The sequence below is a fragment of the Miniopterus schreibersii genome, assembly GCF_964146895.1.
Source record: "Miniopterus schreibersii genome assembly, chromosome: 10".
Lineage (NCBI taxonomy): Eukaryota > Metazoa > Chordata > Mammalia > Chiroptera > Miniopteridae > Miniopterus > Miniopterus schreibersii.
The window spans coordinates 4244901-4270318 of record NC_138110.1 but is presented as its reverse complement, the minus strand read 5'-3'; the positions used below and the strand labels follow the sequence as shown (position 1 = coordinate 4270318).

The 25418-nt window shown below is 56.1% G+C and overlaps 1 protein-coding gene across 1 annotated transcript in view; it reads right to left on the bottom strand.

The window, feature by feature from the left end:
• Positions 1-3829: 3829 nt before the first annotated feature.
• The window catches only part of PMEPA1 (prostate transmembrane protein, androgen induced 1), a 47506-nt gene continuing 25917 nt past the window's right edge, over positions 3830-25418 (bottom strand). Inside the window, exons 2-4 of the mRNA XM_081150385.1 lie at positions 9448-9602; positions 5033-5086; positions 3830-4620 (exon numbers count right to left, since the gene is read on the bottom strand). Coding sequence (XP_081006511.1) covers positions 4072-4620; positions 5033-5086; positions 9448-9602 — 758 coding nt within the window. The 3' untranslated portion in view covers positions 3830-4071. The remainder of the gene's footprint in view (positions 4621-5032; positions 5087-9447; positions 9603-25418) is intronic.

The following is a 25418-nucleotide window of genomic DNA, read 5'->3' as shown; positions in this document are numbered from 1 at the left end:
AGGGAGAGGGAGCAGGCGGTGCAGATGTATGCCGAGCTCTGCCCCCGCGCGGTGAGAGAGCTTAGGAAACCTTGGGACTGAGGCCACCCTGGTCATCCCACAGGTTACAGACTCTGTAGAGGCAGATTTTTAAAAAACACGTATTAGACATTAAAGAGACATAAACAAGAGTTTCTGTCGTGGCCACGGGGTTGCCCCACTTGTACCCCCAGCGATCCCTTTTGGGGCTCTGTGACCCACTCCCACCTGTCCTCTTCCCCGAATGCTCTCTCCGAGGGACAACCACGATACATCCCTTCGGGCAGGGCACATCTGAGTTTACTCCCAGATAAACCCTACCTAGGACAGTTTCTTTCTTGCAGATCTTATCAGAGCTTTTGCCATGCTATGGTGATGATTTTCCAAGAAGGATGAAAATTAGGCAATGTTTTCAAAATTCTTTTAACCCAAATTACACCTCTCTTCTTAAAACCACCTGCCTGAGCAAGTGTTTGCACTGGGCTCCCAGCCCTAAAGCAGAGGCGGGAGGAATCGGTCAAGGTCGCGCTCCCACTGCAGCTCCGTGGGATCCTGGGGTTGTTGCTGAGGGCGGTGGGGCAGGGGAACGGCCAAAGAAATAAAAGAGCCTCATTCCAAAGAAACAATTGTAAAATTTATTGTGTGAGTATTGCAGCTTTTCAGAATGTCATCATTGCCACTAACGATTACTGATACACAACAAGCGATTTCCTCAGGCCTGCGGACTGGCCTGCAGCACGGGGACAGCGCCGCAGCTCCGCGGGCCCTGCGCTCTGCGCGGCAGTTTACAGTTTAACAGGCGGGACGCGGGACGGGCGGCTCCTAGCCGAGGACACCGCGGGAGCCCCGCCACCCGCACGCAGCCAGGGAATCGGCGGCCAACGGGGACGCGGCGTCCTTCTCAGCTCCACAGTCACAGTTACAGCAAAATCTGACGTGCAGGTTCCGGAGGAGAAACATTTCTTTCCGTATCATCGGGGTGTTGGACGGATCTGGAAGCTTTGTGTTGCACGTAGGAAAAAGAAATCTCTGAAACGTAGATTTCACAGAGAAGACAGACGGGGACAGGGAAGGGATCGGAGCTCGCCCGGCCCTGGTGCTCACGGCATGGGGACAAGAAGTCACTTTCCGCTCTCTGCACAAACTGGGCTTTGGGGAACATGGCTGGCTCTTAGAGGACTTCGCTAAGTCCGTCTGTGTGGACCCGGGCGTTGCAGGAAGGGGTCGCGGGGGGTGGGGTGATTGACAAGCACAGAAACAATGAGCGTCACAGAAGGCTGAGCCCAACCTGGTCCCCCTCCAACCAGCCACTTCTGAAGACCCCCAACTCTGTACTGGAAACGGGGGGCCTCCTGAGGGGTGCTTAAAGGCTTTTCAAAGATAATGGCATGCCAGCCAACACCTAGAGGAAAGAGTGCACCCCGCCCCTCAGCTCTGGGGCCCACAGAGAAACCAAGAGATTAGCTACGGAAGCAATTTCCAGAAACACACACCACTCATTTTCTTGAGATGCACTCCTCCAGGAACTTCTGCAGTTGTCACCTGCTGGGCACCAAGCCTAGGGACAGGGCAGCGTGGTGGCCTGGACTGCACTGGGGCGTGACCAGAGGGGGGCTCTGCCCCCAAGCCAGCTGAGGCCAGTCACCCACCTGGCTTCCTTCTAACTCAGAAAACACAGCAGATCAGGACCCCGCCCCCAGCAGAGGCTCAGTGCGGCTCCAGAGGACCTCAGGGATGCATTCGACTCTGCTGCCCACTGGCTTTCGGCTGACCTACTCGCACAAACGAGGTCCACGTCTAGGTGTCGGCCCAGCTGAGCATTAAGCACAGTGCTTGACAAGGGAGGCTAGAGGGGCAGGAGGGGTCGCCCTACCCGGGGAGGCACGTGCAGGACGGAGGCAGGTGGGAGAGAACTGGATGTTTGAAAAGCAGCAGCAGCCCTCTGCAGGCCGGGAGCGGGGGGCCAGTCCCGGGGGAGCCAGGCACCGTCCAGGAGCGCCTGGCCCGGCGACAACAGTCCAGTGCTTCCTCGGTAAGGCACTAGGGAGACGCTCCACGGAAAGAGAGGTTTTAAAAATGTTCTCTACAAACGTGTCCCTATACCTTTCAGGACAGAGGATATTGATTTCTCTGCACGACCTTTAAAAAGAATCCTCTTTGAGGGAAGCAAATTTCAGGCTAAAGACCCCATGGAGAGGCAGGTTTTACGGTTAAGGTACACTTTCTGCCAGGCTGGTGGGCGGGCGCTCAGAAGGCCCTATGTCTGGTGGTCACTATGTTCGTAAAATGTGTATATAAATAGAGTTCAAGTGGTCAGAACTTCAAAACTGTTCTCAGGTTGTTTTTCAAGTAATAAAAAAGTTGCTTAAAAACAATAGTTATTGCCTCGTATCGTTCTGTCAGGCGGCACTCTCCCGGGAACGAAGACACCTCTGTGGGGTGGGGGGTGAGGGGCCGCTCCTCTGGCTGGGGAGGCCCCCCCACGGAATATCAGCACGTCCTCACTGGAAGGAAGGCCCTCCCGTTCCTGCCACTGTCCTCGGGAGATGCCCAGCGACCCCCCACCCCGCTTCCTGTCATTCATCTCTGCCCACACAGTGTGCCCACGGGCACTTCCTCCTGCACCCCACCGCCGGGGGTCTCGCCACACCCACGCCTACTCAGTAACGTCCTGGGAAACAACAGTCGTGCCAGAGGAGGATGCTTCTGAAAACACACACACACACACACACCCCCCAAGCGGGACTGTTTCGGGAGGAGATGGAGAGGGGGGGGATTCTGCCTCGGCCTGCAGAGGGCCTGACTCTCGTCTCAGCCCTTCCGCACGTCCTGGGAGTGTCACCTTTTCACCTCTGGTCTTCTGTTTATTGGGCTGTTAAACGAGAATCAATATATATAGAGAAAGCTGGGGTCGAGGTCACATTTTAATACTTTGGGCCTTTCCTATCTGCCAGTGGACTGCACTGACCCTAACCGGCAAATTCTGGAGCCACCCTTGAATTCTGCACCATCGAAGCCGACTGCGCCCCTCTGGCGCACCAAGAGGAGCACCGGTAGCCCCTGCCTCTGGGGACCTTCATGATTCAAACAAAAGTAGGAGAAACCTTAAATTCCTTAGTAACAGTTTATTTTCATTTGGGGAAAGGCAAAGCCACCGCCTGAACTCAGGGCCTCGAATAACTTTCCTACTTCGTGCGATTCAAGGGCTGTTCTGACCCAGAGGGGAAAAGCGCGTCCCCTCCGGGAGGGAATGTGTAACGAGGTAAGGACCCATCACCGGCCGAGGCGTCCACTCTGCGGGACAGTGCCCGCCGGGAGCCTCTCCCCAAACCGCGTGCGGAGCCCACCCTCGCCGGCCGCGGGTAACTCGACGCTTCTCCCTTGGAGTCTCCACAGACGCGACAGACGTTTCCATCGAACAAGCACTGACATATTTATATTAAAAAATAGTGCAAAAGCTCAACATTTATATAAATAACTCTAAACCCCTGCTTTGTAATTGTTTTCTTTACAAGGTAATACACACTTGCGGAGTTGGCACTCAAAAACGGCCATTTTCTCTTTGAGTTCAGAAAACAACGTGTGTTTTTTAATAGGACTCTTCTAATACAAAAATACTCCTACCCTCGCACAGACAGCTTCTCTTACTTTATATATATTTATATATATAATATTGCAGATCTTTAAACAAAGGTTTTGTGCAAATATGTTTTTAAAGTTAAGTGAAGTCGTCATAAACAAAAGAAAGTAAGCCCTCACGAAGCCCGACTGGGAACACGAAAGACTAGGGTAGAATTTTTTTTTTCTCTTTGCCTTCAAGACACGCTCAACAAAAACATGTTTGTTAGTTTTTTGTTTTGCTTTTTTTGTTGTTGTTTTTTGCAAGCTTTCTTAGCTTGTGCGTTCAGACCAGACGGAACATTTATACACAGAGAGGTGGGAGGGGATGGTGGTGCGCGTTCCCCACGTGTCCCCCAATCCTCCTCTCCCTTCTTAGAAGTGCGGAGTGTTTCGCTTTTACCCACCGCTGCCTCGGCCGAGGCCCCGGGACCCCTAGAGAGGGTGTCCCTTCTGTTTCTCCTTTTCTTGGCTCCAGGCGGCGGTGCTCTCCAGGGGCGCAATGTGTGAGTGGTGGAGCCGGGTCCCCTCCAGCAGGGAGGGCGGGCCGCTGCTCTGCTGATGCTGGAAGGCGGCGGACCCGGGGTAGTGCCCGATGACCTCGCTGTAGGTGGGGGGCGGCCCCTCCATGCGCCCGCCGCCCCCGTAGCACGTGGCGCTGATGCCCGAGTTACTGCTGGGGGGGCAGGGGCCGCCCAGCATGGCACCGTCCATCAGGTCGCTGTCGAAGATGGTTCTGTTCGGGGGCGCGCGCACCGACTCGCGGTTGAGCTCCAGCTGCTGCTCAGGGTCCCGCAGCTGGAGGGTGCAAGGGCCCTGGTAGGGTGGCGGCTCCTCCCCGTCCGACAGAGAGATGGTAGGCGGCAGGTCAATCTCATGCTGCAGGTAGGGGTAGGTGGGCTGGAAGCGGTGGAAGCGGTCCCGCTGGGTGAAGGGTGGCACTGCCAGGCGGTCCGCGGGCCTCGGTGGGGCGTAGACCTGTGGCTGGAGGGAGCAGAGCAGGGTGAGGGCCCCCAGAAGCAGGGCCCGAGGCAAGGATGGGTGCATGCGACTCTGCTCTCTGGGGAGGGGGGAGGGCGGCGGGAGCTGAGCCTGGGGCCCAGCCTCCGCCTGTCCCAGGAGCCCTGGCGTGGGAACATCATCCCGAGCTGAAACAAGGGCAGCCTCGGGCGGCCTGTGGCAGACGCTGTGGGCTGCTCCCTGGGGGCAGGGCGTGTGTACTGTCTGGGCAGGGAGGGTCCCAGCCACCAAGCATATTTCTTCAGAAGGGCAGAGTGTGAGCCTGTAGCAGCCACACTGTTCCAGCCCCATGAAGGGCACCTGCTGGGCTGGGGGACTTTGGGGAGCAGGTGTGGAGGGGAACGGGAAGGGACTAGGCAGGCAGCACGGGGCTCACCTCCGGGATTCCGCTACCTGACACCGTGCTCTCCGAGGGCCAGAGGCATCCTTCCTGTACCGGGAGGAGAGAGACAGGTCAGGGGGATGGGTGGACAGAGCTGAGAGGGCCAAGGGTCCACCCGGCTTGGACCCTGAGACCTTCCATTTAGAATGAGATCTTGCGCTATCCACCTCTCTCCAGCCCCACCTACTCTCCCCGCCTAGGCTCAGGACACCTCTCAGACATGCTCGATCTCTGGGCGTCCACTCTGTCCCTAAAAATGCATCCTCCACATTTCCCAAAACATGCAGCTGATGCGTGGGCCCCTTCTCAGAGCCCTCCAGCGCCTCCTGTTGGCCTTAGAATAAATCCACAGTAACTCCAGAACTAGCTGCTAAGAAAGCCTGGCCTGATCTAGCCCTCCTGGCCTTGACCACCCTTCCTTGCTTTGCCACCTTGGGCAAGTTACTGAATTCCAGAACTGAAGGAGTGGCACGTAAAAGCCACTTGGGGTGCACGTGGCTCTCAGTGAGCACATGAAAATGTTGGATGCCATCACCTCGCTCTCTCCTGCCATGCTGACTGCTGTCTAGCACATCAAGGTGCTAAGTGTGCACCTCAGGGCCTTTGCACTGGCCACCCCACTACATGGTCAACTCCTTGCTCTTTTAAAAATCCTCACCCGAGGATATGTTTATTGATTTTAGAGAGAGAAGAAGAGAGGTGGGAGGAAGGGAGAAAGGGAGGAGAGAGAGGGAGAGAGAGAGAAACATCGAACAGTTGCCTCTGGCACGTGACCTAACCAGGGATTGAACCCGAGACCCTTCGATGCATGGGAGACACTCCAACCACCTGAGCCACCTGGGCCGGGGCTCCTTGCTTTTTAATTCCAGTGTCCCCTGCAGATTTTTTTTGACACCATTATCTAAAGGGCCCGCACCCATTAAAAATCCTGTCTCCTAATTATTTCCTTCATGAGAATGATCTTGTCTCCATGTTTGTTTAGCTCTTGACTGCCTTGGCCTCCCATCTGTGAGCCCAGGTGATAGGTGAAGAAATACAAGAGAGTTAATGAGAAAGTGCCCCACCCAGCTGCTCGCCACCGAACAAGTCAGTGAGTCAACAAACGTGGATGCGGCCCCACTGCTGTGCCAAGCTCTGGGCCAGGTGCCAGGCATGTAGCTGCCACCTCACGAAGCTTATGCCCTCTGCCCTGAAATTCTGGGTGGGGCCTGCAACTCCCCCCAGGAATGCAGGGGGCTGGCTCTGGACTCCAGTTTGCCCACTGGCTCCCTCACACCCACTACCCCCTGGGGGCAGCCTCTGCCCTGCTCAGGCCTCCTGACCTTGGCCTGAGCCACCAAAGAGAGGTTAGAGACAGCAAGCCCATCTCACAGAGGGGCCGACATAGACATCAGAGCCCTCAGCTCCCACAGAGCTACAAACCCTGCCCAAGGCCCCAGGGATCTCTCTCAACTAATGAAAGACCCCTCCCTCTCTACTGAGATTCCTATTTCACGGGGAGACACCTAAGGGTCAGGAAGGTGGGACCCCACACCAGGATCAGTTCATCTGAGGAGTAAACCCAGACACTGTCCCTGGAGGGAGGGATGTCTTCTTTGAAAAATTAAAATTAGTTTTATTGAGATATACCTGACATACAAACTACACATGTTCAAAGTACATAACTTGGCTAAGTGTTGGCATATGTACATACCAGGAACCCATACCACAATCAAAATCACAAACATCCATCATCCCATTAACGTCCTTGGGGGCGCGTTTTCTGGAGGGTTCCCGTTTGAGGCTTCACACCTGCAGTCTGCGGAGGACCTGCCCAGAGGACGGCAATTCCCCATATGGCCGCGAGGGGGCCTGCGTCTCTCAAAACTGTCCCATCAGGAATGCACCAGAAGCCATGAAGACTCACTGGGGTCTAGTATGTTCCAGGTGGGGGGATGCAGAAAGCAGGCATACACTGTTACCGTTAGTATGGTCATCAATGACCATTTTGCTACTAATGTTAATAATTCCGTATCAATTGCTGCCTTGCTGTCAGGCACTGTGACAGCACAGTCTCAATTTTCCCAAAAAAGCACCTGTTCCCATGTGGAGTGGGAAGCCCGGGGGAGGGTGCAAGGTGGCTTGGATGAAATGTGATCCAGACAAGGCCCTGCCTAAAGCCCTCCTATGAGGTCCTCTTCCCTCCACCCCACCCGCTGAGCCACAGCCTAGGGGTTTTCCACCTGGTTGCAAAGTAGCACCACCTAGGTAGGTAAAGAAAACACCCATCAGTGCCTGGGGGCCCCACTGTAGACCCCAGAACCATCCTCCCTCCTTGTCCCTGACTGCCTCCAACTTCTGTACCTAGAAGTCATCTCCTCCTTCAGGGACTTATCCAGGAACCACCCACCGGGCCAGATGCCCCTCCCAGGAGGCTACAGCCTCAGCTCCCCCACCAACCTGGCCCTGCTGTGCGGAAACCCACCATCCAGCTGGCTGTGATTAGAGCCCTCCTGCCCAGGGGCCGGTTTTACTTACCTTGTTCACCAGTTTAGTGAATGGCCCCCACATCCTTCCAGGTGCAAAAGCTAGACCCCCGAGGTTGTTCCTGACAGCTCCTTCTTCCCCCTCCCATCCCTGACACCACAGGCTCCATCTGGCTCCCTTTTCTTTCTAAAAGCTCCCTTGCTGTGAGCTGTCCGGCCGGCCACTTTTCCATCTAGATCAGGGGTGCGCAAACTGTTTCCTTAAAGGGCCAGAGAGTAAACTATTTCATGCTTTGTGGGGCACACGATCTGCTATATCACTAACACCGTTGCTGTGAGGCAAACGTAGCCACCACAGAAGATACCGTGGGAATGGGCTTGGCTGTGTGCCAATGAGGAAACACGCTCTCAGGAAGTGACCCCGAAAAGGGGTCACGGTAGGACAGCCAGGCCAGGGGCGGTTTGGGCATCTCTGGGAGGTCGCTGGGCCCTGAGACTCCACAGACCTGCCCTGTCTGGCAGTGGGTCCCCAGGGGAGCTACCACACTTACATCAGGCCTAACAAGGCTCTGTGTTCACCCAGCCAGGCATCCCCAGGGACTTGTGCAGGTGGCTGGGCAGACGGGTAGCTGGGGGGAGGAGGGCTTTTTCTAACCTCAGGTATCCTGGAACCAGGGCTTGAATCCTAACCTCCGTCTGTGCATGAAGTCCCAGGTGCTGCCCACAGAGCTGTCCCCTCCATGGACGCAGGGACGCCTCCCACAGGAGCCTCTGCATCTCCCCCACACTCTCCCCAACTTCATCTTCCCAGGGCCACATGGGGTGGAGGGAGAAAAGCCAGCTCCACCCATTCCACAGACGCTCACACTGAGGCCCAGAGGGGAAGGGGACCCACCCTGGAGCACATGCTTTGGGGCGGTGTATTCTTTGTACAAAGTGCCTTCACTTCCCCAGCACTTGAGGCAGAACAAATGGGGGCCGCTCTTCAAACTGCCACTTAAAAGCTGTGTGGTCTCAGGCTAGTATTCCCACCTCTCTGAGCCTATTTCCCCTCTAAAATGGGGTTCCCAGGCTGCTGAGTGAAGCTGGCGAGTGAAGCCACGGCAGACGTGCATTGCAGCTGGCAGCACTGTCGCTGGGCTGGCTGAGGTAACAGCGGGACCACTGAACACAGGTGAGCCCTGGCTGTGGAAGCAGCGATTCCTTCAGAGCAGCTGTGCCCTCAGGGCATGTGCTGGGTCTCAGGTTGGGGCACCCAGTGTTCGCCTTGGAGGGACAGAGCAGCCGCTCCTTGCCCCGGCAACCCGGTGACACACTGAGGCCATCACCTGATGCAAGCACAGGTGGTGGAACCTGCCGGGACAGGCCTGGGGCAGACTCGGCTCAGCCCCAGAGACTGAGCAATACCGTCAGCCTCACGTCCCGGACCCGGGAGGCCACGCCCAGCACCAGCCTCCTTGTCCTGTCACTGTCCTCCCAGCGCCGGAGGAACACAGATCCAGAGATGTGCGCTGCCCACAGCCTCGGGGCCGCCCATGTGCCACCATCCCCCTAATTCCCAGCCCGCCCCTCGGACCCTAGCTTCTGCCCCAAGCTTTTACACAATGAATGGGGACTGTAGCCCCATTTCACAGATCAGGGACTGGTCTGAGGGCACAGAGCCAGGACTGGTAGAGCTGGGATTAAACTTGGCCGCAGGAAGGGTCCCCTCCCTGCCATGACATGCTGCCTCCAAGGCCCTGAGTCCCTGGCCCAGACACCTGCAGGGCGTTGGCTGGAGGGAAGGGCCCCTCCCTGTGTCTGGGTCACCACTGCAGAACTAGGCACCTCTGCTCCAACACCGCCCCGTCCCATCAGGCCTCTGTCTGGACCTAGAGCCATGTCCCCTGCTATTGGCACCCGACGTGGGACACCCTGGGCACGTCCCAAGGGGCGGGCACTTACTGAGGACAGGGCGTCTTCTCTCCTCCTGCCCCGGCTGTGCCGGCCGATGAAGGAGCGCGCAGAGAGCTTGTAGTGGCTGAGCAAGCACGTGATCACCACGACCATCACCATCACCACCACCACGATGATGGTGATCTCCACGAACTCCAGCTCCGCTGCAAGACCAAGGGGCGGTGTGAGACCTCAGGGACCCAACGCCGGCCCCCTAACACATACACCCAGCCAGACACGCCACTGCTACACGGGCCGCAACACACACACACACACACACACACACACACACACACACACACGGCACAGGCGTTCACGCCACACGGGCACCGCGCTCCAGAGAGGCAAGTGCATGAGAGGAGCCCCTCTGAAGAAGAGGCAGGAAAAGGGAGCCCGATGGCTGCGTGTAACTGCAGTTTTCATTTCTCGCTTTGATTTTGTTTGGTATTTCCCCTTGAAGGCGGAAAAACCCTCAAGTGCCGGGAAGGGAGCTCGGGAGGTTTCTGCTGACTCAGGCGGGTCCGTGTCAGGGGCTCTGCAGCTGGCCCTGGTTGGTGCAGCAGGAACCCCCCACCCCCACCCTGCAGCGGGCGACGCTGGTGCTGGTCCTGCTGGGGACTCGGTGGTAACAGGGAAGAGGGGCCACCAGCCGGCAGGTGCCAGCCTCCCCTGGCCCACTGGGCAGAATGCCCAGCCCAACAAGCATTCTGGGTCAAGGAGACTCCGAAATGCCACCAGGTGCTCAAGAGCTACTAGCCAAGGGCCCCCAGGGCACAGGTTCAAGCTCACGGCCACTTGACTCAGCTTTTCCTCCTCCAAGACAGACAAGGGAGCTGGAGGAGCAGGGACCGGCTGCAGGTGAGGTGTGGCTGTCACCAGCCTGCCCCCACGCTGGGCCCACCCAAATCCAAACCCTGCAGGGCCAGCCCCTCCTGCCTCTGGCCTTGGCTTCTCTGAGGCTCCCAGCAGGAAAACAATGCATCCTTGGTGACCGGTACTGTTGGTCCAGCCACGGGAGCTTCTCCACACAGAACCCACGTCCTCTGGAAGCCCTGGCCCCTTGTCCCGCCCAGGCTTTCCAGGACCCCTACCTTCTCATACATTTGCCCAACTGTGCCAAGCTTACTCAGCACCATCAGTAAGTCAGGCAAGTCTGCCCCTCACGGGACATATGGCAGTATCTGGGGACAGGAGTGACTGTCACACAGAGGGTGCTCCTGGCATCGAGTGGCAGGGGCCAGCGGCGCTGTGCAACCTCTAACATGCACAGAAAGCCCCATGACGATGATCTGGCAGCAGTGGGCATCCCTGCACAGGGCTGAGCACATGTCCGGGGCACTTTTACCACCCATCTCAGAGGTCAAGTGACAGGCTCCTGTAGCTCAAGGGCCCAGAATTGGTAGCTCCTCTCACCTGACTGTCCATTGTACCCAAGAATTTAATCTGGAGTTTGGGCCTTGGCTCTGGCCCATGGGTGGGACTGTGTCCCCATTTTACTCTGGAGAGGCCAGAAGGGACGATGAACTGCCCAGGGACTTTGGTGAGACATGGATCCCTGGGAAGGCTAGGGCCCAGCCTGGCAGGAACTCAGCAAGCCTCCGCCACTCTCAGGACTCCCTCACTTTCTGGCCAGGAGGGCGGGCCTGGGTTGGGCAAAGGCTAGGCGTCTGGCCTCAACCCAGTAACTGTGGCCACACCTCCTGCCTCCCCAGACAGGCTGGTCTAGGGCCTGGGCGGCCTGGCTTGATTCCATAGGGCCCAGGTCTTGTCTATTAGGGCCTGGGATAAAGCCACCCATTCAGGGGACACACAGGCCTGCTTTGTGCAGCACCATGGCCTCCCGTCTCAGAGGGGCCTGCAATTCCCCTCCCCGAACCTGACACACTCTTCACCCCGGCCGGACGGCAGAGGTGGGCAGCCCTCTCCCCCTCCCTCCGTTTCCAGGGGCCTGCCCATGCTGGGCCTGGAGGGAGGGAGGGTGTGGGACCGCCTGTGCCCCCTCCCAGGCGGCTCCCAGGGCCCGGGCCAGGCTCTACCCTCCTCCTGGTGCCCTCAGGCCAGGCAGCAGCACTGGCTGAAGCAGCAGGGCTGCGAGGGCCATCGAGGGCCATGGATGAGACCCCAGCAGGCCGCGTGGGTGTGAAGAACCCCCCACAGCTCCACGGACCAGCCACGAGGGGCCCAGATGACAGGGGGATCTGGTTTCTGGGGTCTGGGGTCCGGAGTGAGAGAATCACCCCTAGAAATGAGCACTGGGCTCCTGACAGATAGCACTGCTGTGCCCACCTAGGTCCTGGGCCACAGCCCCATGAAGGCACAGACAGAAAACTCACAGGGGGCACAGAGGGAGCAGTTCTAGGGAGAAGGGCAAGTGGGACTGATTTCTGGGTCCCGTGTTCTGGAAGCCGAACGCCTGGAGTCTGGGCCCAGGGCAGGAGGGAGACGGCCGAGGGTCCCCAAGCCTCTGCTCAGACCAGCACAGCCTTTGTGTGACCCTGGACTTCGCTTGAGTCCATCCCAGCTGCCCCAAGTACAGGGGGAGATGCAGGGCGCCTGCCCGGGCACCTCTGTGTGGCGATGTGCTGGGCACCCAGGGAGCATGCCCTCAAGGTGACTGATTACTGCGGGCTCATTAGCACCCCAGCTACAGCAACACAGGGGAACCCCAAACCTATTAGCCCGAAGAGAAAGTTGTAAACTGGCTACTATAGGCCACACCAGGGGCACAAAGGCACGGGGGCAGGGCACTGAATGGGGCAGGAGAGCTACCCAGTCCCCAGCAGCTGATTCACCACGGCCTGCGTGGCAGAGAGCGCCCGGGGCTGGGAGTTCTGGCCTTGGCCATGGGTGAGAGGGTCTGGTCCTGCCAAAAGCAGCCCCCAGGCTCTTTCACAAGCAGGGTGCTCCTTCCAGGAGGACTCCCCTTCTTGGGAAGTGCACCCTGAAAGCACCTGCTGGGAAAGGTTGCAAACAGGAGACCCGAGGACATCTGCATGCACAGTCCTGTAAATGGAACTGTGGGCAACCACCTCTTCACATAGGCGTGTGCCCTCGCTTGGCCCCAAGCCTCACCTGGGTCTGTCATCTGCCCGGCCCCTTGGGGAGCTTGGCCCTCAGCATCTGTGCTGACTCCTCACCCCGGTTCCCACGGGAGGCATCGCTAATGGAGCATGAGCCCCCTCCCCAGTCCACGCACCGCTCTAGACCGGCGCTCCTGGTTGAAACCCCGTGGGCCAAACAGGACAGTGCCCCGGGCAGGCTCCCAGGGGGCCCAAACCGCCCCACCTCTCCAGAACCTGGAAGCCATTTGTGAAGCTGCCTCGCCTCTAATGCTGGCAGCATGGTGAAGACTTTTAAAAGCATTGGGCAGGCCAAAGCACAGGGCCAAAGGAGTCCCAGGTCACTCTGCTGCTAATGGCACGTGTGGAGCCTGCCTCAGTTTCCCCAATAAGACAGACCTCCCCTTTACCCGTACACGAAGCCAAGTACCCTGCATGGTACATGCAGAAGTGGGTCCTACCACTGAGCCCCTGACCTTGGTCCCCAAATCTCCTGTGACCACAGGACTCACAGCCAAAGCCTGGTCACAGAGGGGACAGAGCAAGAGGGGGTGGGTGGGCCGGTCCACAGCCCAACTCACTGCACACATGGTAACTACTCACTGTAACTATGGTGATGATTCTAACAGCTGCAGCTCTGAGCTCTCCTCCCCCGAGTGAGGAGGCGGGTGCCATTCCCATCCCCAATTTGCAGACCAGCAAACTAAGGCTCAGGGAGCAGTTGCCTTAGAAAAAGCAGGGCCGGGTCCCGAACCCAGAGCCTCCCCGAGAGCTATGATGGGGAGACCTCGGTTCTGCTCAATACTCCCGGCTTTTTGAGGTATTTGTTAGGTCCCCTCCCCACACCCCGAGCACCCCTGAGGATTCGGGTCGGTCCTGCCTCCCCATCTGCCAGCTGCAAGGTGTGTGGCCCAGGGCGCCCACACCTCTGTGAGCCCCAGCCACAACCTGGAGAGCTCAGAATGGGGGGAAATAGCACGGGCTCCATCGTCACAATCCCAACAGCCTGTGGGGACGAACGGCGCCCTTCACCCAGGCTGATGCCCTGGAAGTGCTGGTTGTGCCCTGCTAACTCTGTCCCAGGGGTAGGGGTTTGGGGCAAGGTCGCCCAAAAAGGTCAGCCAGGGTGGCAGCTGGATCTGAGGCTACCAGGGACTTATAGGCACCGGTCCCTGCTCTCAGGACCTGGCTGTGGGAATGGAGCCTTTGGGAAAGAAGCATCGTTTTCCCTTAGTTTTGCTCTGATGTCAAATCTCTCGCTATGGGGAGGGTGAGAGAGCAACGCTGTCGTATTTTTTCTTGTTGTTAATCTTCACCCGAGGATATTTTTTCCATTGATTTTTAGAGAGAGTGCAAAGGAGGGAGGGAGGGGGAGAGAGAAACATCGATGTGGGAGAGACACATTAATCGGCTGCACGCACCCTGATTGGGGATCAAACCCGCAACCCTTCGGTGCACAGGCTGACGCTCTAACCGCTGAGCCACACCAGCCAGGGCACAACGCTGTCATTTTTCTTTGTAATTCCTCCCTTGGGGCAGGTGGTGAACGTGGCAGGTTCTCGGGGGTGACCAGGCCCATCTTCCACATGCAAAGTAAAGTCACCTCTCATTTAGTGTCCTCTTTCCTCGTGAATAATTTCCAGTTAACAGGCTCCTCTGCCTCACTGGCGTGGTCTGATGCTCCCCGAGGTTGTCTTCTCTGCCAGAGACAGATGCAGTCACTTTGAGATGTGTGCACACACATCGCTGGTCCCCTAGGTGCCAGGCACGGCCGCATCCTATGGACATTGTTTTACTGAATCCTCACTGTTAGTCTGTGACGTAGACACTAACGTGATCTCCCCCCGTCCTTTACAGATGAGGAAACTGAGGCCGGCTGGCTGAAGGCCATGCAGCACAAGGGCCCAGACCCTCGAGCCCATGCTGCCAGGGCCAGGGTAGGCCGACTGCCCCACTCCCACTGGTCCTGAGTACTCTGGCTCCAGAATGTCAGAAACTGCACAGGTTCAAGCAAAGGGCTCCTGTTAACGGGACTGGTCACCTGGCTGGAGCGTCACCCACCATGTGGTCCAGGAAGCCAGTATCTGCGGCCAGTGGTGCCCATCTCCCTCCGCCAACACAGAGGAAAATCTGTTAGGAAGGAACCTCTTGCCAGGCACTCGGGGGAGCTGTGGGCACCGCCCACGGCACTGGGTAAAGGTACTAACAGCTGCCATCTCCTCTGCCACCACCTGTGTGCCAAGCACCTCGCCAGCACAGGGCTTCCCTCTTAATTCCCATGACCACCCCTGGGGCGCAGCACAGGCCCCCTCGCAGCCAGGAGCCAAGTCGGGGAGCGGTCTGGAACCCACAGCTCCCAGGCTCCGGTCTCCGCCCCCTCTCTGCCACGGAGCCCTGGCGGCTGGGGCAGCCAGGACGCTCTCTCAGAATGTGTTTTTTAAAATTAAATTTAAATTGTGGCTTAAAAAGAAACCAATTATTTCAAAATAGTTATGAAACACTCAACCAGATCTGTGATCCGGGAAGAACACACGGTTATGTTTGCGACTTGGGGATACGATCGCCTTAAATTCAACCTGGCAGGTTTCAATGGGACATGGGGCCTGTGGTTTCCACTGGTGACCACAGCACAGGTGCGGCTAATGCTGCTGTGGCCTGGAGCCTGTGTTCCAGGTCGGGTGAGTGCAGGGAAAGGCTGTGATTCTTTGGAGTCTGAGTTCATGGCCCCTGTTCTTGGTGACAGGGGTGCCACCTGGACTAAGGGCAGGAGCCTCGGCCCTTCCCAGCTGTCAGTGGGGAGGGGCTGGCATGGAATTTGCTAAGCTGTGCAAAGAACAGGCCTGGCTGTACAGGTATTAAGTGGGTGTGATGGCCACTGAGCTTTGGGGGAATAATTTGGGTGGCAGTGGGGTGCTGGAGCTCATTTCTCTTTCCTCAGCTGGGGAGCCGGGCCGGAGGTCACCTGGCTCCTGCCAGCCCACAGGAGGTTTCCAGCCAGACGAGCCCCCGTGTCCCCCCTAAGTGTCTGTTCCGGGTGGAGGGGCGCCGGCGCGTTCCTGGTTAACAAGCAGCCCGTGCAGGCTGCCCTGTCTGGCCTCCCGGCCGCACACGGAGGAATTAGGAACTGGCACTGTCTGAAATTTATGAAAATCTAATCTTGTTAGGCCTGCCTGGATGAGACCCACCAGGGCCGGCTCATTGTCATTCCACGGCGCCCCAGCCTGCCTGGGGTTCCAGCCACTTCATTTACGGCCCCTCCTCCCTCCCCTCCCCCCACTGCATTCGAATGAGAACCCAACCCCCCCCCCTCCCCATTTTCAAATAAAATTGAGCCAGACGTCAAAGGAATAACTTTCTGATTGCTCTCGGTGCCATTTCTTTCCCGCTTTCTTCCTCTTTTTTTAATTGGATCTATTGGGGTAACCCTGGTTACTAAAATTACATAGGTTTCAGGAGTACAATTCTAAAACACATCATCTGTACATTCCTGGTGCCACTTCAAACACCTCCGGCAGCATGTTAGTTTCTTTGGGTAAGATCACTTATAGGTTAAAAAAGTTGGTGTCTTCCTCTTGAGGTTTGGGAGGTGGGCAGCAAACCTGGGCCAGCTTTCTTATTTTTTTTTAAAAACAGACTATCAAGTGCTCACTCCTGCCAAGCACACAGCTGAGCATCTGGCGCCGATTATCTGAACACGCAGCCCTGAGGTACTGTCTGGTGTGTCCAGTGTCTAGGAGGAAACAAGTCCCATGCTGGCTGGACCATGCCTGGCTCCAGGGCCCAAGGCTCCTGCACTGCTGCTCATGGCAGAATTGAGGGCACAGGTTCAGAACGTGAGGTTTGCCTCCACCATCGCCGAGTCACAATCCCAGCTTTGCCACTCACTGTGACCTCAGGTGAATCATGTGTCTGGGGGGGGGGGGAAATGGAGGGCTGAGCCAGCCCCCACTTCCACTGCTGTGCAGAGAAATACATGAGTTTGTTTGGAACCAACATTTCCAAGAAGGAACCCCTGGACACCCGAATCCACAACTGCTGGCGGCTACTGGAGGGGGTGCCCTCTGCCAGGGCTAATGGACGGTGTAAGCTGGGAACCCGTACCTTTGCAGAGTGAAATAACCCTTCGAACCTTTCAAGTGGGAACCTTGACCAGGGGAATCAACTTCTGGGCATTGGCCTCCACATGTATTTGTCCTGGAATTCTCTCTTCTTTGCTCCCACATTTTCTGTGAAAGAATCACGCACAGGCTGACCCCAGGGCATTTGCACGTGCCCTTCCTTTTCCCTAGAACGATCTTTACCCACATCCAAGTGCTTGCTGCCTCCTTACCTTTCAGCCTTTGTTCCAGTGTCACTTTCCCAGGGTGCGTCCCTGAGCACCCTGTCTGAAACAGTGCTCTGTACCCAACTCCAGGACCCACGTCCCATGCCTGCTCTATTTTTCTCCGTGGCACTAATTCTGAATGCCATTTGTGACCCATCTAACCGCTTATTGCCTGCCCCCCCCTCCTAGAACATCAGTGTCACCTGGAGCAACTCTTTCCTTAGTCTCCCCAGCACCTAGGACAGCGCCTCCCCCTGAGCAGGCGCACAGTAGGTATGTTGAATAAATGATCTTATTTGTTCTTGCGAGCACACCCAAGTGTCAGCAAGGCCCATGAAGGTCTGCGTGGAAGGGAAAAACTACCAGGAACCACTTCAACGTCCCCCCAGGGGCCAGCACAACAAGGGAGGTGCAGCCAGCAGACCTGAACGCTCCAACTTGAAAATCTCCCAGAAGTGAGAAAGAAGCCACCAAACAGGAAGAGCCCATTTTTGTTTAAAAAAAGAACAAATGTATATATTTTAGCATAAAAGTGAATCTTACACACCTCTGTCTATGGCTGACTGTCTGCACAGACGGGGTGGGATGGGGTGGGGGGACAGCAGGCCACACACTGGCATGTGTGGTCACCCCAGGAGGCCCCAGCAGGAACAGCCCCTCCATGTGACACTGCATGCGCATATAATTACATTCATAGTAAAAGAAAAAAAGATGTAAGCGGTATCTGTCAGTATCCAAAACAGACAGAGGTTTCCACAGTGGTGTTTCTCAGGCGGTACCCTGCGTCTCGCAGTACTTTGGGGGTGGGGGGTGGTCAAGGCCCTCATCCTGGGGTTGAGGGTGGTGAAACCCAGACATCAGGTGACCTCTGACTGGCCCTGGCAATGCCCTTGTGGGGCTAGGAGGGGTGCCTGACTACCCATCAGGCGTCCCTGGCTGGGGAGCCCAAGGTGATATCCAGGTGCCAGACGGTCCCCTGGGCCTCCCCTCCCCTCCCAGGAGAAGGGGAGACCCATGTGGCCAGGTCAGCAGCTGTTCTGTGAGAGCGACACACTGTGTCCTCAACACTGGGCTGGAATGATGGCCACCTGGGAGGCAGGCATCTTCTGAACCTGTGCGTTCCTGGACATCAAATGTGACAACAGAAGACAGTCGGAGCTCACACCGTTCCCTCTGCCCGAAGGCCAGCCTAGCCTTTCCTCACCTGGCTGGCTGTCCCTCCCTCCCTCCCTGGTCACACACACAGGCCACACACGTGTGCATACAATGTACTTCCTGCTGGGTTTGCCCCCCCCCCCCCCCCCCGCTCCTAAGCACGTGGGCAGCACACACTGAATTCTAACTTGTCTCCCTCTCTGGTCGTGGGTGTCAGGATGGGCATCCAGGACTCGGCTCTACTCCCGCAGCCACAGCCCAACAGGAAGGCATGGCACGAGGCTGCCCCAGAGGAGGTGGAAGCTGGGAGCATCCGGAAGCCCCAGGGCCCAGACGCAGTCAAGGTGCATTAATGAGATGGGCCAGGACTAAAGGATTTTGAAGATAAATCATTAACTCCTCGGATCCTGCCTGCTGTGGGCACCTCCTTCCAACTGGCAAGACACCTCTGTTGGTGCAGGGCCGCCCAGAGCTGAGTCGGCTCTGGGCTTCACCTCACATGTCCCAAGGTCATCTTTCGGGAGACGGCCTCGGAGGGGCTACCGAGGCGGCTGGGGCCTGAAAGCGCCTGTGGGAACCGGATGGTGGGCTAAGAACTCGAGGGACCGCAAAGGGTCTATGTAATCACTTTAGAGCCTCGTGATTAAGTGCTCTCTCAATACGGAGAGACAAAGCAGTGCCTTTTATCTTTCTTGCTATTATCCAAATGGAAAGAACTAATGGGATTTTTTTTCTATTGTCACCAACGTCGAACATCTTTAAACACCCACTGTCAGCACGATATCAATCACCGAGAGAGAGTTATTGGCAGAACGGAGTGAACTCGTGGAGAGACACCTGGTTCCGTCAATGGACCCGCTGGGGGTGCAATGGAAAGTTATTTAAAATACATCAAATGCGTTTTGTTAATTCAGGGGACAGGGTGGGCGTGGGTGGGGCAGTCGCCTGAGGTGCGTGTTTTGATGGCCAGAACAATCTTCTTTGGCCTGGCAGTGGCTCAGCTGGAGCGTGGTCCCATGCACTGAGAGGTTGCAGGTTTGATTTCTGGTCAGGGCACCTATGGGCTCCATGTTTCTCATACGGATGTTTCTCCCCCCCCCCACCCCTTCTTCTCTCTCTAAAATCAATAAAAACATATGCTCGGGAGAGGGTTAAAAAAAAGTTTTAAATACAGGATACCTTTCAACCCAGCTATTTTAACTCCTACGACTGTACCTAACAGAAAACTCACAGCACGCTGGAAAGCATGCATAAGGCTGCATCGCAGGGTTTTTAAGTGAACAGCCAGAGATCATCTAAATCCCACCGAACAAACCCTAGTAAGTCACATTATGGACTATAACGGGGCCACTAAAAAGATACCTAAATGTACAGCAGGGCTCGCACCCTGGGCTCTACTGACATTGGGGCTGGACCGTCCTCTCCTGAGGAGCCGTCCTGTGCATTGTAGGCTGTGGCTGTTTATTTAGCAACATCCCTGGTCTGTACCCACAGGGTGGCAGCAGCACCATCACCCCCAAGTGATGACAACCGAAAATGTCCCCAGACGTCGCCCAATACCCCCTGGGGGTCAGAATCGCCCTGGCTGAGCACCGCTGGTCCACAGGCCGGATGACGGATGGGTGTCAGCAATTACTGTTGGGCAGAGGACAGGCTCCCTGCACCCCAGGAATGGAATTCAGCTCTGTAAATTCAGGGCAGGGTAGTCGTCCAACGGTTAGTGGGGCCCCCGGAGCTGGCTTGCGGGGACTCAATCCCAGCTGTGCCACTGGCTGAACATTCGACATGAGGAAGTGATTTCATTCTCTGTGCCTCAGTTTCCCCATCTGGAGAAGCGGGCACCACGAGCATGCACCTCTCTGGCCCGTCTCCCACCTCAGACCTCACGGCCATGCTGTGGATCCGACTGAGGACCTATGAGTCTCAGTGCTGAGCTCACAGGAAACCCTACAAGTGACAGCTCCTCGGGGGGTTGCTCATCGCAGAACCACCTGCAGAGCTGGCCGGTCTCACCTGCCTTCTCACACCCTCCATCCGGATCAGAAGGAAGGGGGCCTGTGCTACAGATTTAACGTCTGTGTTCCCCCAAATCCATCTGTTGAAGCCTTCACCCCCCAGTGTGGCCGTATTTGGAGATGGGGCCCCCTAAGGAAGTAATTAGGTTAAATGAGGCCATAGGGTGAGGCCCTGATAGGACAAGATGTGTCACCAACACACACACATCAAGGAAGAGCCACGTGACTGTCCACGAGCCAGGAAGAGAGGGCTCACCAGAAACTCAATGTACCAGGACCTTGAACTTGGACTTCCAGCCACTGGAACAGTTAGAAGACACATTTCTGTTGTTTAACCCCCGAGCCTGTGGTGTTTTGTTAGGGAGCAGAGCAGACTAACACGCCTTGAAGAGACAGAGGAGCTGCGTGCAGGGAAACTGCCCACTAGTCCTGGAGGCAGGACCCTCGCTCTGGGGAAGGACCTATGGAGGCACAAATGCCCCCAAAGGGGTCAGAAGGACACGCAGTCGGTCATCAACATCTATCCTGGGGACTCCGCAGTCCCACCATCATTCAGGCAGCACCTACTGTGTGCCAGGCACTGGGGGTTCACAGCCAGCCCTGGGAGCCGAGGTTTTCCAGGGCAGCCGAGGTTTCACTTCTCCCGGGACTTGTCTTCTCTACAGCAACAGGATTCGAATCTGTGCCCCTGGCTGGGTTTATTTCTGGGCGACGCGCGATAATCTGAAATCTCCCAGCACAGTTCTAACTAGGAATGTCCAGCAGGCACACACGCACTTGCAGTGTCTCCTGCCCTGGGCCAGAGGTCCAGTCATCTCACCAAACCTTCCCAGCAGCTCTCCAGAGGGTCCTAGTCCTGCTGTCCCCCTACTTTAGGGACAAGGAATCTGAGGCTGCCCGAGTTCACACAGGTTACGTGGCCAGGCCCAGGACACTGAGGCCTGGTGTCTTAACCTCTGTTCTCTCTTGTCACAGAGTGGACAAGAGCTCAGCACAGAGTCGCAGCCACAACCCGCCCCTCCAGGCAGCCCCTGGTGGCTAAAGCAGCGCCAGTCCCTTCCTCTGTTCCAGCCCCTCTCGTCTCTTAGAAAGACAGCAGATGGCAAAGGCCTGAGTCCCTCAGGAGCCAGACTGGGCTGGAAGGTAATCTAACTGTGACACAGGGCCCCTTGCTGGTCCCCAGGGTCCCGAGGGACATCCCCGGCCGAGGATGAAGCATTCCCCACTGCCAGTTTTGTAGGGAAGGCCCTAGGGAACAACGCTTGACACAGTGACACTTGGCCACTGCACGGGCCACCTGGCCCAGCAGGCCCCACGGGGGAGGGTGCCATCAGCGCTGCAGGGCTATGAGCAGGTGGGACAGTGAGTGTCGTGTCTGCCTCTCTCTGAGGGCCCGAGTCTGGGTCTGTCTGAGGGCATCTGTGTGTCTGTCTCCAATCTGTCTGTGTGCGTGTCTCCTTCTCTCTCAGGGCATTTATCTTTCTGATGTTTCCTGTGTGTGTGTGACTGGGGCGTAAATTGTCGGGGGCTTTTCCTGATAGCCTGTTCGAATCTTCCTCTTTTTTAGGTGATAGGCAGAGATAAATACTCAGAGGGCAGCTACAAGCCTCCCAGAACCGGCTCCTCTCCTGGTCCCACCCCAGGGCCTCGCCCCAGGCACGACTATTCCAGCCCTTAGTATCACTTCCTTTTGACACCACATCTACCAGAAACAAAAGAAGCCACACTGGAAAGATCAGGGTTCTGGCTGACTCTTCTCCAAGAGAAGCCGGAGCCCATGGAGGCAGCTCTTTGCTGAGCTCTGAGAAGGGGATTCTGCAAAGTTGCTAGAGACAAGGGGCCCAGCTCCCGATTCAAATCCTGTATGTGTGACCTTGGTGTCCCTGCCTTAGTTTCCCCATCTCAAAGCATGGATCACTAACAGAATAATAACCTCCCAGGACTGCCGAGCAGTAACTGAGCTGGTGGGTGCATGCCCACTCTCCCAGCGCTAGCCGGTACACAGCAAGGGCAGAATAAGTGGTGGCCACCAGCAGGTTAAAAGCAGGCAGCCTCACCTGATCGGGCAGGGCATGGGGCTACAAGGACATCAGCACACTTTTATCAACGACCTGTTCGATTTCTATGATGACAATGGGTGTGGGCAAAGGGAGAAGAGACACGGCAAGAAAAATCGAGAAACCACAAAAACCCACCAGGAGACAGACCTACGTGGGAAAACAAAGTCCAGATGCAGATGCTCAAGGGGCTGGGAGGCTTTCTCCCACCCTGGGAAGGCAGAGCCACAGGACAGGATGGTGGTTCAGGGGCTCCAGCCATAGAGAGACCTTGCCCTGGACTGTACTCTAAGGACCCGCAGGGGTGTTCCCAGGCTGAGGCTGGGGAAAACCTAGGAGTCATCCCTCGAGAGTAAAAGGTTTGCCTATGTGTCCTCTCTCATCTTCCTGTTTCCTCCTTTGCCTCATCTATTCTGCACCTAGCAGCCACAGAAATTTTTTTAAAAAGTCTACTGAATTACTGACTTATGCTCACATTAAAACTCTACAAGGCCCACTCAATTTCATTTCAGCACCTCCCACTTCCTTCCCTTGCTCACCACTCTCCAGCCATGCTGGCCTTTTTTCTGTTCCTACCCCAGGACCTTTGCACATGCAGTTTTGCCCTGCGGTCATAGCATGGCCCACCTCAGGGAAGCCTCCTGGTTACCTCATCCCAAATGCACTTGCCTCTCACCTCACTCTGCATCTCCTGAAGACCTGTCTTGGCCACAAGAGGCAATGCAGTATTCATCACGGAGCCTGGACCATCCCGGCTCTGTCCCATTCTGGCTTTCTATGCCTCTGCTTTTTTATTTCCACCATGGAGAAAATGTTAGCCCCACCTCAATGGCCTATTTGAGGGCTGTCAAGTACCTGGCATGTAGGAAAGAGCTGCATACGTGTTGGCTAGTATGAGAAACTATCTCTTTATTAATTTGCTTGCCTGTTTATTACTGATTTCACCTCCCCAGGGAGAAAACTCCACATGAGGGCCCTTGTTTATCTTCTTCTCACTGTACCCCGGGTGGTTAACACCATGCCTGACACAATATGCTACCCTCAGTTAATATTTGAAGGAGGAAGGAATCCAAGTCCCAGGTCCATTAGCCAGGACTCACATATCGACCCAGAGGACAGAGGACACAAGATGTCGACAAGTGAAGGGTCTCACAAAACCAAACATGCAACAGCCATCTGACTCAGCAGGTGCACACCTGGGCTTTATCCCAGGCAATGAGACGTAACATCCACGCAGAAACCTGTGCATGAATGCTCACAGCAGCTTCACTGTGACAGCCCCAGCTGGCAGCAGCCTGACGCTCTTCAACAGGTGAATGGGCAAACTGTGGCACACCCATCACGGGCTGGGCTACTGCCCACCACGAAGAGGAACGAACTGTGGGTGCATGGGGCAACCTGGAGGGGTCATCAGAGTTACCTGAGTGAAAAAGCCCATCTGAAAAGGTTGCACAGTGTATGATTCCATTTATATAATGTTCTCAAAACGACAAAATTCTAGAGATGCTGGTCGCCAGGGGTTAGGGAAGGAATGGGTGGGAGGTGGGTGTGGACATCAAAGAGTAGAAAGGAGTGGGCCCTCTGTAATGGGGCTGCTGTGTGTCTAGATCGTGGTGGAGTCACATAAATCTACATGTGATAAAGCTGCACAGAACTAAATATGCACACACATGTGCACACACACTCAAATGAGTGCATGTAAACAGGAACCTGAATGAGGCCGAGGGACTGTAGCAAAGGTTGATTGCTGGCTGTAAGATGTTACCACCAGGGAGGCTTGGGTGATGTGCATAAAAACTCTATTATTTCTTACAACTACATGCAATTCCACAATAATCTCAAAATAAAGTTTGTTTAAACAAAAAGTGAGGGGCCTGGAAGGCCCCGTCCCTTGGGGCCCTCACATCCCGCTGGCAGAGGGCACCGCCGGCAGCGTGGGGTGCAGCCCAGGCTGGCACTGGGAGGACGGCTTACAGCAGAGGCAGGGTAAGAGCCGAAACAGAAGCCGCTCCCCTCTCTGCCAGCCTCCTGCCGTCTCCCGCTCACAGCAGCTGCCATCTGGCTACCGCAGCCAGCCAAATGAAACCATCTCTCGGCTGTCATCTCTCAACTTGCCCGTCTGGCTCCCAGGTTTGAAGATTAAATTCTAAACATACCATTTAAAATTTAGAAACGAAGAAAGATTTTAAGTAACCTCTAAGCACTGGCTCCTATGGGCTTCCCCCGAGCAAAGAGCAAAGAGCAAAGAACCTGTAACTTCTTTCCCAAGGGGAGGAAGAACAACTTGGGTTCTCCCAGTATAAAATATCATTATATCCTGATACAATCAAATACCCCAATGCAATGTATCAATGTGTCCTTGTAAAGTATAAATGTATTACCAATGATAAAGTGACCACAAATTCTGCTGCCAGTGGCCACCACAGGCACAGGAGAGTCAGGAGATGCAAGGGGGTGCGAAGACGCCCGGGCACCCTCCTCTCACACAGCTCCCGTCTTCTCAGGAAACCTGGGCGGAGCTGGATTTGATCTGTGATGAGTACCAGTCTCTCTGCATCTGGGGGTCCATGCCAGGCCCTGTGCTAGCTCAGGGGAAGAAACTGTTGGCCCCCACAGGGCTCAGGTCTGCCGGGCAGTGTGAGGGGGGCACTGAGCTAGAAAATACACAAATAAGCGCTACACACCAGTAACCCTCGAGCTAGAAAGGTGATGAAGAGGGTGCTGAGAGGAATGCTGGGTGGGAGGGCTCCTTAGGTGAAAGCTGGGGAAAGCTGGGAGAGGTACACTCCTGGCCAAATAAACAGCCAGTGCAAATGCCCTGAGGTAGGAATGCCGGTCACATTCAAGGGCAAGAAAGAAGACATGGCTCTGGGATGTGGTATGAGGGGTTAGCTGCTTCCAGGCCAGCGTGCACAGGACTCCCGGGGTGCCTGTGTGCGTGTTTGCCGCCGGGGCTGCGCAGAAAAGGTGAGTTTGAAAATGATCCAGGTATCACTTTCCAGTATGATTTCCAAACAAGGCCACATATCAGAATGGCTGTGGAAGCTCCTTAAATGCAGCACACTGAGCCCATGTCCCGTGTCTAACAGGCTGACGACACCTTTCAGTGGTGGGTGCAGGGACCTGCAGGATTTGGTATTTTTTGCAAGCCACCCACTGTGGATTCAATGGTCTCTAGCAGGCTTTCAGTCCTTCAGTGGAGAAACCAGTGGTTCAAATAAACTCTTACACTGCAGCCCCAGACATAAAAGCAAAGGTTGGAGTCTAACATTTAAACTCATACAGCGGAAGGGAGAGGCAGGGGTGGACACCTGGCACCTCGAGTGGCTCAGAGATCCCTGAAGTGACTGGGCTCCTGAATGAGCCTGGA